The sequence below is a fragment of the Procambarus clarkii genome, chromosome 53 (genome assembly GCF_040958095.1).
Source record: "Procambarus clarkii isolate CNS0578487 chromosome 53, FALCON_Pclarkii_2.0, whole genome shotgun sequence".
NCBI classification, from domain to species: Eukaryota; Metazoa; Arthropoda; class Malacostraca; order Decapoda; family Cambaridae; genus Procambarus; species Procambarus clarkii.
In genome coordinates this window covers 6606911-6619467 of record NC_091202.1, presented here as the reverse complement: position 1 = coordinate 6619467, position 12557 = coordinate 6606911, and the positions used below count along the sequence as shown (strand labels likewise).

Here is a 12557-nt window from a genome sequence, read left to right as displayed (position 1 = left end):
TCGAACAGTCAAGGGTTCAATTCCAACATGGTTTTCCTGGAGATCCCTGCTGCTGTCGGGGGCTCTGGGTGGGTGTTTGTCTTGTAGAGCCTCTGCTGTCGTGGCGTTCCTAAGGGCAATAGTGGCATCGCTGGTCATGATTCTGATGGCACCTGTGGTATTGCCCTCTTCTATTTTCCTGGTGATCTGTGCTCTCATTTTGTAGTTCTCAGATGAGTTATTGTTGGTCGTCCTGCGGCTGGTGTTCTTGGCATGAGGGGGGAGGCGGACCAGGTTGTCTGCTCTGGGGAATTCATTAAGTGCCCTGATTACAGAGGTTGCTAATGACTTGTCTCTCCTGGGCGGTAATGCTAGGCAGGCATTCCCAAATAGAAGGAGATTGTGCCACGATCCAGAGGTTCTGGAGCATTGTTGACCTTTGTCAGCAGACTGGTGAGTTTGGCTGCTGCTGGGTGACGGGCAGCCTTGGGGATGTAGGGCAAGGTCCTGGTGGACGTCGCATTGACTGCTTCAAGCAGATTATCTGCTGAAATGAAGTTGAGGGAGGTATTGTTCCTCGCTCCTGCAGCAGGTTGTCCATCGTCACTGCCCCAGGGCAGGCACCTAGACCCTAGACAACCACCTGAATTGACAGATATATATATATATATATATATATATATATATATATATATATATATATATATATATATATATATATATATATATATATATATATATATATATATATATATATATATATATATATATGCAATTGACGATCACTAAACACTGATCATTTGTATGCAGAAAAAACACAAAGAAATAGGGAAGAGAGATGAACGTTTCGGCCTGTTAAAGCCGTTGTTAACACCAGACTGACTAGAGAAAGAGAGAGGATACAGGCCAACACCTGGGACCTGACCAACCCATCTCTAGGGAAAGAATTACCAGAAACAGGAATAGCTTAGCTTAGAATGGTCAAAGAGGATTAAGCGGTCAGAGAATAAGGATAAAATATTAAAGAAAAGCCTCATGAACACACAATAAATGAATTTAAAATTGTAATGAGACTTTGCAAGCCTCCCTTTCAGAGTTTTTTCTTAAATTGTTGTGTAATATTGTAACATAAAACTGGGTCAAGTTTGTACATATCAGTCCTAACATTGAGAAGATTTGGACATTGACTTATTAGGGCAGACTCAATTAAATTTCATTCCACAAAGCCATTGCAATTGGCAATGCTTTTCGCCCCAACCCAATTAATAGTGTGATTACACAAACTTGTATGTAGATACAAAGCATTAGACGTTTGGGCAGTTCTTATACTATAAGCATGTTGGGACATACGTAATTGTAAGGATTTTCCTGTTTGTCCAAGTTACACAGACTCACAATCATTGCAGGGAATCGAATACACACAACCTGCTGTACCAGGGGAGTTTTTTTTTATTAAATTAGACTTGATCGTATTATTAGTGAACACCAAATTGATATTAAGGTTCTTAAAAATTGGGGAAAGTTTCTCAAATCCCATCGCATAAGGTACCACCAATGAGTTTTTATTTTCTAGTTTCACTTTGGAGACATTATTATAAAACGTACGTTTAGCTTTCCCAAACGAACACTCCAAAAACATCTTAGGGTACTGTAAACTCTTCCCAGTTTCATATATTTTAGCTCCAACACATTATTAGTCTGCAAGCTCAAGTTATATTTAGGCAGTTCCTCACGTAGGTATTCTAACAAATCATCAACAGGTACTTTAGTGAATAAAGCAGTCACGTCAAAACTTACTAGTTTAAAATCAAAATTCAAATTTAGAGTGGATAGCTTATTAATTAAGTCTACATTGTTAGTTAAGTGCGTGTTAGAAATAGTACCAACGATAGGGGACAAAACTTTAACCAACCACTTAGAAAGTTTATAAGCCGCCGAACCAACTGAACTAATAATCGGTCTAACTGGATTATAAGGTTTATGGGTTTTTATAAGACCATACATATAAGGTAGAGATGGAGATCGACTTGTTAGCCTAGAAATCAACTTTTTATCGCCTTTGCACAAAGTTTTGAGAGGTTTGTTAAAATCTGCGATCACTTTTTCAGTAGGATCTCTGTTAACCAATAGGTAAGTATCCCTACCTTCCAAAAGTAACTCCATTTTTCGAACATAGTCATCCTTATTCATAATAACTACTGCATTTGACTTATCAGCCTTGGTAATATGTAATGAATTATCTTTTTGGAGATTTTTGAACGCATGAAAAAATTGACTTGGACAATTAGGTACAGAATTGTTAAGTAAAACGCCATACATCATACCTTTGCACACATTAATATCTTCAACTGAGACATCACTATACTTTTCGAGATTACAGAAACCTTTGGCAATATCTACAAAATTAACTGTCCCATTAGACGTGGCAAAGCTCAGGCCATATCCTAATGCAGTAATCGTGTTTTTATCAAGTTGTCTATCCGAGAGGTTGATGACAAAATCTCGGTTGGAATGTTTACTCCAGTTACTTTGTTGAATAAGTCTCTTCAATTTGAAATCCAGTTTAGTACTCACCTTTCTGTAGGTAGACCTCAAAGTAGTGTAACAATAATCCATCAAACAACGGTTCCACTCAGGCGGAATGGCTTGGAGAAAGGCATACTTACAGATGTCCACCACTTTAAAACATTCACGAACTTCTAATTTGAGTAAATCGATGTGTTTCATAAGCACTATGCGGGGAATCTTATCAAACGGCTGATCTGATAATTTAAGAACGTTGTTGGGTAATAATGAACAAGGTAGCACTTGTTCGCTGAGGCATTTTCGAAGAAAACGGAGACGAAGTTTTAAAGAATGAGATTTCACTAAACCAGAACGAAGTTTAGTAACAAAAGGCTTAAGAGAAGGGTAAAGAGAGAAACTGGCACGTGGTATCCATTGATGCATTTGACGATCACTAAACACTGATCGGAATCAGTGTTTAGTGATTTAGTATGTATGCGGAAAACCACAAAGAAATGGGGAAGAGAGATGAACGTTTCGGCCTGTTAAAGCCGTTGTCAACACCAGACTGACTAGAGAAGGAGAGAGAGAGGATACAGGCCAACACCTGGGACCTGGCCAACCCATCTCCAGGGAAAGACTTACCAGAAACAGGAATAGCTTAGCTTACAATGGTCAAAAAGGATTAAGGGGTCAGAGAATAAGGATAAAATATTAAAGAAAAGCCTCATGAACACACAATAAATTAATATAAAATTGTAATGAGACTTTGTAAGCCTCCCTTTCAGAGTTTTTTCTTAAACTGTTGTGTAATATTGTAACATAAAACTGGGTCAAGTTTGTACATACCAGTACTAACATTGAGAAGATTTGGACATTGACTAATTAGCGCAGACTCAATTAAATTCCGTTCCACAAAGCCAATGCAATTGGCAATGCTTTTCGCCCCATCCCAATTAATAGTGTGATCACACAAAATTGTATGTAGATACAAAGCATTAGACGTTTGGGCAGTTCTTATACTATAAGCATGTTGGGACATACGTAGTTGTAAGGATTTTCCTGTTTGTCCAAGTTACACAGACTCACAATCATTGCAGGGAATCGAATACACACAACCTGCTGTACCAGGGGATTTTTTTTATTAAATTAGACTTGATCGTATTATTAGTGAACACCAAATTAATATTAAGGTTCTTAAAAACTGGGGAAAGTTTCTCAAATCCCATCGCATAAGGTACCACCAATGAGTTTCTATTTTCTGGTTTCACTTTGGAGACATTAATATAAAACGTATGTTTAGCTTTCCCAAACGAACAATCGAAAAACCTCTTAGGGTACCGTAAACTCTTCCCAATTGCATATATTTTAGCTATCTCTTCATCAAAAAACTCAGGGCTGCATACCCTCAAAGCTCGAAGAAACATTCCTGAAAATACTGCCTTTTTAACTTTACTATGATGATTCTAATAATAATGAACAAACGACCCCACGTTGGTAGGTTTTCTATACACATTAAATTTGAACCTTCTGTTGACTCTATGAATCATAATGTCCAAAAACGGAAGAGTTTTTAGAACTCAAATTAGAAGTTCGTAAATGTTTTAAAGTGGTGGACAACTGTAAGTATGCCTTTCTGCAAGCCATTCCGCCTGAGTGGAACCGTTGTTTGATGGATTATTGTTACACTACTTTGAGGTCTACCTACAGAAAGGTGAGTACTAAACTGGATTTCAAATTGAAGAGACTTATTCAACAAAGTAACTGGAGTAAACAATCCAACCGTGATTTTGTCATCAACCTCTCGGATAGACAACTTGATAACAACACGATTACTGCATTAGGATATGGCCTGATCTTTGCCACGTCTAATGGGACAGTTAATTTTGTAGATATTGCCAAAGGTTTCTGTAATCTCGAAAAGTATAGTGATGTCTCAGTTGAAGATATTAATGTGTGCAAAGGTATGATGTATGGCGTTTTACTTAACAATTCTGTACCTAATTGTCCAAGTCGATTTTTTCATGCGTTCAAAAATCTCCAAAAAGATAATTCATTACATATTACCAAGGCTGATAAGTCAAATGCAGTAGTTATTATGAATAAGGATGACTATGTTCGAAAAATGGAGTTACTTTTGGAAGGTAGGGATACTTACCTATTGGTTAACAGAGATCCTACTGAAAAAGTGATCGCAGATTTTAACAAACCTCTCAAAACTTTGTGCAAAGGCGATAAAAAGTTTATTTCTAGGCTAACAAGTCGATCTCCCTCTCTACCTTATATGTATGGTCTTATAAAAACCCATAAACCTTATAATCCAGTTAGACCGATTATTAGTTCAGTTGGTTCAGCGGCTTATAAACTTTCTAAGTGGTTGGTTAAAGTTTTGTCCCCTATCGTTGGTACTATTTCTAACTCGCACTTAACTAACAATGTAGACTTAATTAATGAGCTATCCACTCTAAATTTGAATTTTGATTTTAAACTAGTAAGTTTTGACGTGACTGCTTTATTCACTAAAGTACCTGTTGATGATTTGTTAGAATACCTACGTGAGGAACTGCCTAAATATAATTTGAGCTTGCAGACTAATAATGTGTTGGAACTTATTATGTATTATGTATAAAAGACAATTATTTCAGTTTCAATGGAAAATTTTTTAAACAAACATTTGGAATGGCGATGGGCAATCCCCCTATCCCCAGTTTTGAGCAATTTGTATATGGAGTTCTTCGTAACAAAAATCTTATCCAGGATTATCCCCTCTAATGTAGTCTGGTTTAGGTTTGTCGACTATATTTTGTGCTAGCTTGGGAGACAGACACTCTGTCAACGGTATTATATGTGAGCCTTGTAAGGGAGGGATCCCAAGGTAAGTAAATGCTACCCAAATGGAACTTGCTTATCCCCGTGACTGCTGCCCAAGCTCAGTAGAATTAGGTATTCGTCCGAGGTAGCGTGGTACATCACATTCCTTAATGGTTGACATATTCCAATTTTCTCATTCTTGGTTATCGGAATCTTGTCGAAACAGTTAAATTATTTCAAGAATGGACTGCAGAATTATTAGAGACAATAAAAGGTGAATATTTTCACATTCTTCATTATTAAATTCAGTTGTTTTATGGGTCAAATGAAACACAGTAAAGCAAGCTTTAAATTTATTGTGCATATGGGAATTAAATGAAAATAAAGTAAATAATCACTAACTCTACTACAGCAAGTCATTCAAACTCTTCTCTAATCCTCCACCCGAAACTCTCTATTCTAAACCTCTTCCACAAATTGTGTGTTCAGTAACTCCTCTGTAAGTTCTCTACTCTATATGTCGTCCACAGCTCTCTGTTGTGTAACTCTCCACAAGCTCTCTACTGTGTAGCTTCTCATCAGCTCTCCCTGCTGGGTAACTTCTCCACAGCTCTCTGCTGTGTAACTTCTCCACAGCTCTCTGCTGGGTAACTTCTCCACAAGCTCTCTGCTGTGTAACTTCTCTTCAGCTCTCTCTGCTGTGTAACTTCTCTTCAGCTCTCTCTGCTGTGTAACTTCTCATCAGCTCTTCCTGCTGTGTAACTTCTCATCAGCTCTCTCTGCTGTGTAACTTCTCCACAGCTCTGTGCTCAGCGCGTCGTCCTCCACGTGGGAGGAGAGACCCTCAGCCTCTGACCTCAACAACAGTGCTTGAGAAAAAAGTTACTCAAAACTCTCTCATATTCGAGCTCTCAATAAAACTACAACTTTATTACAGTTAAAATTAATATTATCTTATACATTTCAATCAATATTATCTTAAACATTTCAATCAATATTATCGTAAACATTTCAATCAATATTATCTTAAACATTTCAATCAACATTATCAATCAACATTTCAATCAACATTATCAATCAACATTTCAATCAATATTTTCTTAAGCATTTCAGTCAATGTTATCCTAAACATTTCAATCAATATTATCTTAAGCATTTCAATCAATATTATCTTAAACATTTCAATCAACATTATCTAAAACATTTCAATCAATATTATCTTAAACATTTCAATCAAAATAATATAAACATAATAGTACACAAAGTGTATTATATTACAACATGTGCTGTTCCTTGACTAATGTTGAGACATGACAACACTGTAGTGCAACACATCATTGCTTTGATGCATATTTCTTGGTCAGAGTTTAATGTTACATTATGTTTTGATTTAATTATTCATAAAATATGACGTCATCATTCTATTCCTACATCCCAAGGAAGCAGCACACGTTTCATAGATTTATTATAATAATTTAATAAAAGAGAAAAGAAGAACTACACTGAATACGGTAATAGCCGTACCAGTTATAATCATTTACCATGTACATAACTCCTCTACAATTATGGTGCTTATTGGGAGGCCAAAGGAACGGGAACGTGACGTTCGTAGTGTGGGTTATTTTCCTGATTTATGATGAAAAGTTACACATAAGGACTTGGAATGAAATTTGTTTATGCACTTTGAGCACTTTTCCCCCGTATTATGTTGTACTACAGTTGCAAAGTAGTACAACAGCGTAGTACTTTTGGAGAAACATTTGAACAAAAGTTTGCATTACTAGGCAGGTTTAATGCTTGTATTTCCTCTCGAAGATCTATTTTAGCAAGATATTTATATTATATAAACAGAAGGGAGGTGTCTTAGATAAAATCTGTGAAGTTTTAATTTCTTCTCTAAACTTTCACTTATCTGTTTATTAACCATTCATCAAACTCACCAATGATGGCCTTGTATTGTGAACAATCACCTCATTTTACAAACATCACATATGTTTGGAAAAATAATATTTTCAGTTCCTCTGTACTCTCTCTCTGTTCTAATGCCACTATACCAAACTTGTGGGAAACGAGTTCTAAATGGATTTTTTTTCCTGTTGCACCTCAATACTAGTGCAGCTGTGTGCTCACAATGACCTCAACATTAGTGTAGTTGTGTGCTCACAATAACCTCAACATTAGTGTAGTTGTGTGCTCACAATAACCTCAACATTAGTGTAGTTGTGTGCTCACAATAACCTCAACATTAGTGTAGTTGTGTGCTCACAATGACCTCAACATTAGTGTAGCTGTGTGCTCACAATGTTGGATATCCATGTGGTGCAGAGAATAGTATGGTCTCATCTTATTCTGGGTAAACATATTGGCTCTGTATTGCTGTGTCAATTCACTATCAATATGGTACCCGCTGATGCTGAGTTTGGGTAAGAACTTGGTCTTACTTCAACGAGAGGTGGTAGTTCATTTCCGACTCTGCCTCAACACCACATTCATCACTTATATCCCTTATCTCTCATTCCTCTGTCATTCTCCAGTTTCCTAACATCTGACCCGGCTCTAGCAGCATCCTGACTACCCGGCGTCTTGTCATCGACTGTGCTCGCTAAAGCACGAGGATCCCCCAAGCTGTGCCTGGCAAGTCGTCAATTGCCATTCACCAAAGAGCACTTGCGTTATTATGATGATGATGCAATTAATAAATGAATGATCTTCCTCAACGAGAGCCATCTGCTCGTAGTGAGGAGAATTTAGCAGCCAGTATCTGTGTATATATGTAGGTATGTTCTGCTTTAACCTCATGAATCATTTCCGTGCATGATTCTTCTTGTTGATCCATAACGCAATCTGACTCACGTAAAGCAACTGGAGGATGAAAATAAAACCGAACATTAGGTATTACATCAGTATCAATTTACTGCAAGTGCTCATTACTCTGATCATTCCCGTATTAGTTATTTTTAAGAGATTCTCACTCCTAACCGTCAGGGGGCCTGACGGCTGAGTGGAAAGCGCTCGGGATTCGTAGTCCCAAGGTTTCTGGGCTCGAACTCTTTCAGAAGCGGAAACAAATGGGCAGAGTTTCTTTCACCTGATGCATATGTTCACCTAGCAATAAATAGGTACCTGCTGGGAGTTAGACAGCTGCTACAGGCGGCTTCCTGGGGGTGTGTAACAAAAAGGAGGCCTGGTCGAGGATCGGGTCACAGGGACGCTAAGCCCCGAAATCATCTCAAGATAACCTCATGATAACCGTTCATCTAATTTGTAATATACAGTTCAGTAGACACCAGCTTACTCATCCCCATTTCTTCCACAGGTTCAGGGAAGACCATTGTTTCTAATGACCTCCCATTTGTCGCCGCTGGATTTAAACCCCCATAAGAGAATGTCTAAATTGATTAAATTTCTAAATTAAAATTCTAAATTCTAAATTCTAAAGATTCTAAATTACACGTAAGCAAAAGTACACTCGCCGTATATACTCACTCACTCACTCACCAAGTGAGTACACTTACTCACCTTGGGCCTCCCGCCCACTCTCATCTCTTGGGTTTATTGGGAATGTAAATGTTGTTCTTGTTGAAACTGTACGACGGGCTCTTTTATCTGCAGCCTGATATTAGTACTCATTTATTTTATCATGTTATCTGTTTATATTAGGAATATTCTTTATTTGCTGTTACATTACTAAGTCAGCATAACAATGGATGATCGGTAACGGAGTGATTTTGTAGTGAATATCTTTGTGATCATAAAGATGTTAGTGGTTGAGCACCTTGTGTTGTAACTGCCAATTTCTCATCGTCACCGACGAATCATGGTCAAGAATCGTTGTCTAGTCAAGAATCATTAGAAGATTTACCTTTTACATAACAGTAAGAACTCCAACATCGTTCTTTACCCTGTCCAGAATGTGGGTAAATAATTAAATGATGGAGGAAAGGCCATCCAAGAGATTAGTACATACCCAAGATGGAAATGAGTATGTGTCTTATTCAAGGTTTTACAACCCCAGCTGTCGAAAGAATTTAAGTTCTTCTTAGTCCTGTACTTTTCTTGGCTGCCATGTTTTCAAGGTTTAATATGTGACTCTTCAATATCATTGAAGATTACGACATTATCCCTAAGACACTAGTTTCATCTCTTAGCACTAGAATTTTCCTCTTGTCCATATATTTGTCACAGATGAGCGAACAATTTCCATAACAATCGAACAATTGCGTTAATTAGCAATTAGTAGGAAAGCAATAACTAGTGTGTCCTCACCAGTCTCCTCAGAGTAGTTCTTGGCGAACAAATGAAGTGAAAGTCTCATATGACTATCTTACAGGCATACACATATATATATTCAAAAATGTGTTTGGATTTGTAGACACCTGCACAATTGTATCATGTTCAACTCTAAAATTCCGAGGTCGATACTTCTGACGTACGAAAACTTGAGATTACAGAAACTATATTAAAAAAAAAAAGTTCTATCATTCAAGAGAGAGGATTACATTAAAAACCTTTATGGCCAGCACCAACTGCTTAAATTTCCTGATAGAATTTAGTTATTCACATGTGTCTAAGTTTCCTAATATGTTCGCCAATCATATATAATACGTGTAAATGCTCAGCACCACCCGAGATTTATATTGAACGTAGCACCTCATTCGTCTCCTCCAAGCTGCTCAAACTGTTCCACAATATTAAGGGTTGTCATATACATGAACTAACGGCCTTCCAGTTATTGAAATATTACAACACTTTCGCTGCTCAAACCTAGACTCGAACTGCACTTTATATCACAATACAATGAGAACGTCTAAATGTAAACAATTTCAAGTTTCTGTTGATCACGGATATATTTCTGAGTTTATGAAGATTAGCCATCTTATTACTGTAATCTTTTTAAACTATGAAACTATCTGCCCAGCTTTATTATGTAGACTTTATTTGGCGTCATTATATATCTGACAAATCAATATTGAAATACATTAAGATAGTACTCGTTATTAACTATACAAAATTTACATTCATTTACTAACGGATGTGATACAATTTCAATGTCGTACAAGATTATCATTAATCTGTCTTCCTACAATGTTGCATTTGCTAATGAAATAAAGAAATTTGTTATTATGTATTGTATTATAATGCGTTTCTCTACTCTTTATGTTGACTATTTATATTTTTTTGTTTAGAAGTCACCACATGTAATCCACATTTATATTATAGTTTTAATAAGACTGAACATGTATCTGCCGGAACACCAGAGTTTACCAAGACTAACCGTCACTTTACCACAACGTACTTAAAGATCAACTCTACTGATCCACAAACATACAAAGACAAAATATGATTGACATAAGAATATTAACTCCTGACTGTAGAGTATCCTATTCTTGATTGTGAGGTTCATCCAAGCTTTCACCTTCTCCCATCTTCAAGAAGCAGATTTTCACGACATCCATTTGTCCTTCATCGAGAGCAAGATTACCAATGATCGTCACCCAGTGTTGGCTCAGACTTGGACATATCTCCAAAAACATTTTTATTTTATCCCAGTTTTTCTCCTCGAGAAGTTTCTCTAATATCACGTCACTTTTGTCCGAGGAGATTTTTGACTTTTGACCCTGTGAAAAAACAAATTTTATCAGAATAAAAACCTGAGCATACGAAAGTAACTGTTGCCAAACCTGTGGTATCACTTTTGTACCCAGTCTGTGGTATGACCCTTGTACCCAGTCTGCGGTATTACCTTTGTACCCCACCTGTGGTATCATCCACGTACCCAGTTTGTGGTATTACCCTTGTACGCAGTCTGTCGTATCACCGTTGTACCCCGTCTGTGGTATTACCCTTGTTCCCAGTCTGTGGTATTACCCTTGTACCCAGACTGCGGAATCACCATTGTACCATGTCTGTGGCATCACCCTTGTACCCAGTCTGTTGTATCACCCTTGTACCCAGTCTGTAGTATCACCCTTGTTCCAAGTCTGTGGTATTACCTTTGTACCCAGTCTGTGGTATCACCAATCTACCCCGGCTGTGGTATCACGCTTGTACCCAGTCTGTGGTATTACCATTGTACCGAGTCTGTGGTATTACTCTTGTTTCAAGTCTGTGGTATTACTCTTGTGCCCAATCTTTGACATAACTCTTGTACCCAGTCTGTGGTATCACCTTTGCACTCACTCTGTGGTATTACCCTTGTACCCAGTTTGTTTTATGATCCTTGTACCCAGTCTGTGGTATCACCCTTGTACCCAGTCTGTGGGATTGCCCCTGTGCCCATTCTGCGGTATCACCCTTGAACGCAGTCTGTGGTATCACCCTTGTACCCAGTCTGCGGTATCACCCTTGTACCCCGTCTGTTGTATCACCTTTGTACACCCCCCCCCCCCACCATGTGAGACATCGCGCCAGTCCTAGGCCTCCTCCTTCCCTGTGACGTCACTTGACGCCTGAGGGTGAGGGGCTCCTGTGATTGGTAGCGGCACCTTCGCCTCTAGGTGAGTTTTGGCGCGAACAGCTGTGATTGGAAGCGGCACCATGCAGTTGTGCCGGCTTTGTGCTGATTGGTCAAGACAAGGTAGGGGGGAGATATACCCTTGTTCCAAGTCTGTGGAATTAACCTTGATCCCATTCTGATGTATCACCCTTGTACCCAGTCTGTGGTATCACCCTTGGACCCAGTCTGTGGTATCACCCTTGTACCCTGTCTGTGGCATCTCCTTTGTACCCAGTCTTTGGTATTACTCCTGTGCGCAGTCTGTGGTATCACCCTTGTTCCCAGTCTGTTGTATTACCCTTGTTCGAAGTCTGTGGTATTAACCTTCTTCCAAGTCTGTGAAATTTCCCGTATACCCAGTCTGTGGAACATTGCTTGTATCCAGTCTGTCATATCACCCTTGTACCCATTCTTTGGTATCTCCCCTGTACCCAGCCTTTGGTATTACCCTTATACCCAGTCTGTGGTATCACCATTGTACCAAGTCTGTGGCATCACCCTTGTACCAAGTCTGTGGTATCATACTTGTACCCAGTCTGTGGTATCACCCTTGTTCCAATTCTGATGTAATACAATTGTACCCAGTCTGAGGGATTACCATTGTACCCAGTCTGTGGTATCACCCATGTACCCCGTCTGTGGATTCACGCTTGTACCCAGTCTGTGGTATTACCATTGTACCCACTCTGTCGGATTACCCTTGTACCCAGTATGTGGTATCACTTGTACCTAGTCTGTGGTATCTCCCTTGTACCCAGTCTTTAGT

General features: G+C 38.5%; 1 protein-coding gene across 1 annotated transcript in view; it reads right to left on the bottom strand.

Annotated features, from left to right (window-relative positions):
* Positions 1–5635: 5635 nt before the first annotated feature.
* The window catches only part of LOC138349640 (uncharacterized), a 44628-nt gene continuing 37706 nt past the window's right edge, over positions 5636–12557 (bottom strand). Inside the window, exon 3 of the mRNA XM_069304697.1 lies at positions 5636–10913. Coding sequence (XP_069160798.1) covers positions 10677–10913 — 237 coding nt within the window. The 3' untranslated portion in view covers positions 5636–10676. The remainder of the gene's footprint in view (positions 10914–12557) is intronic.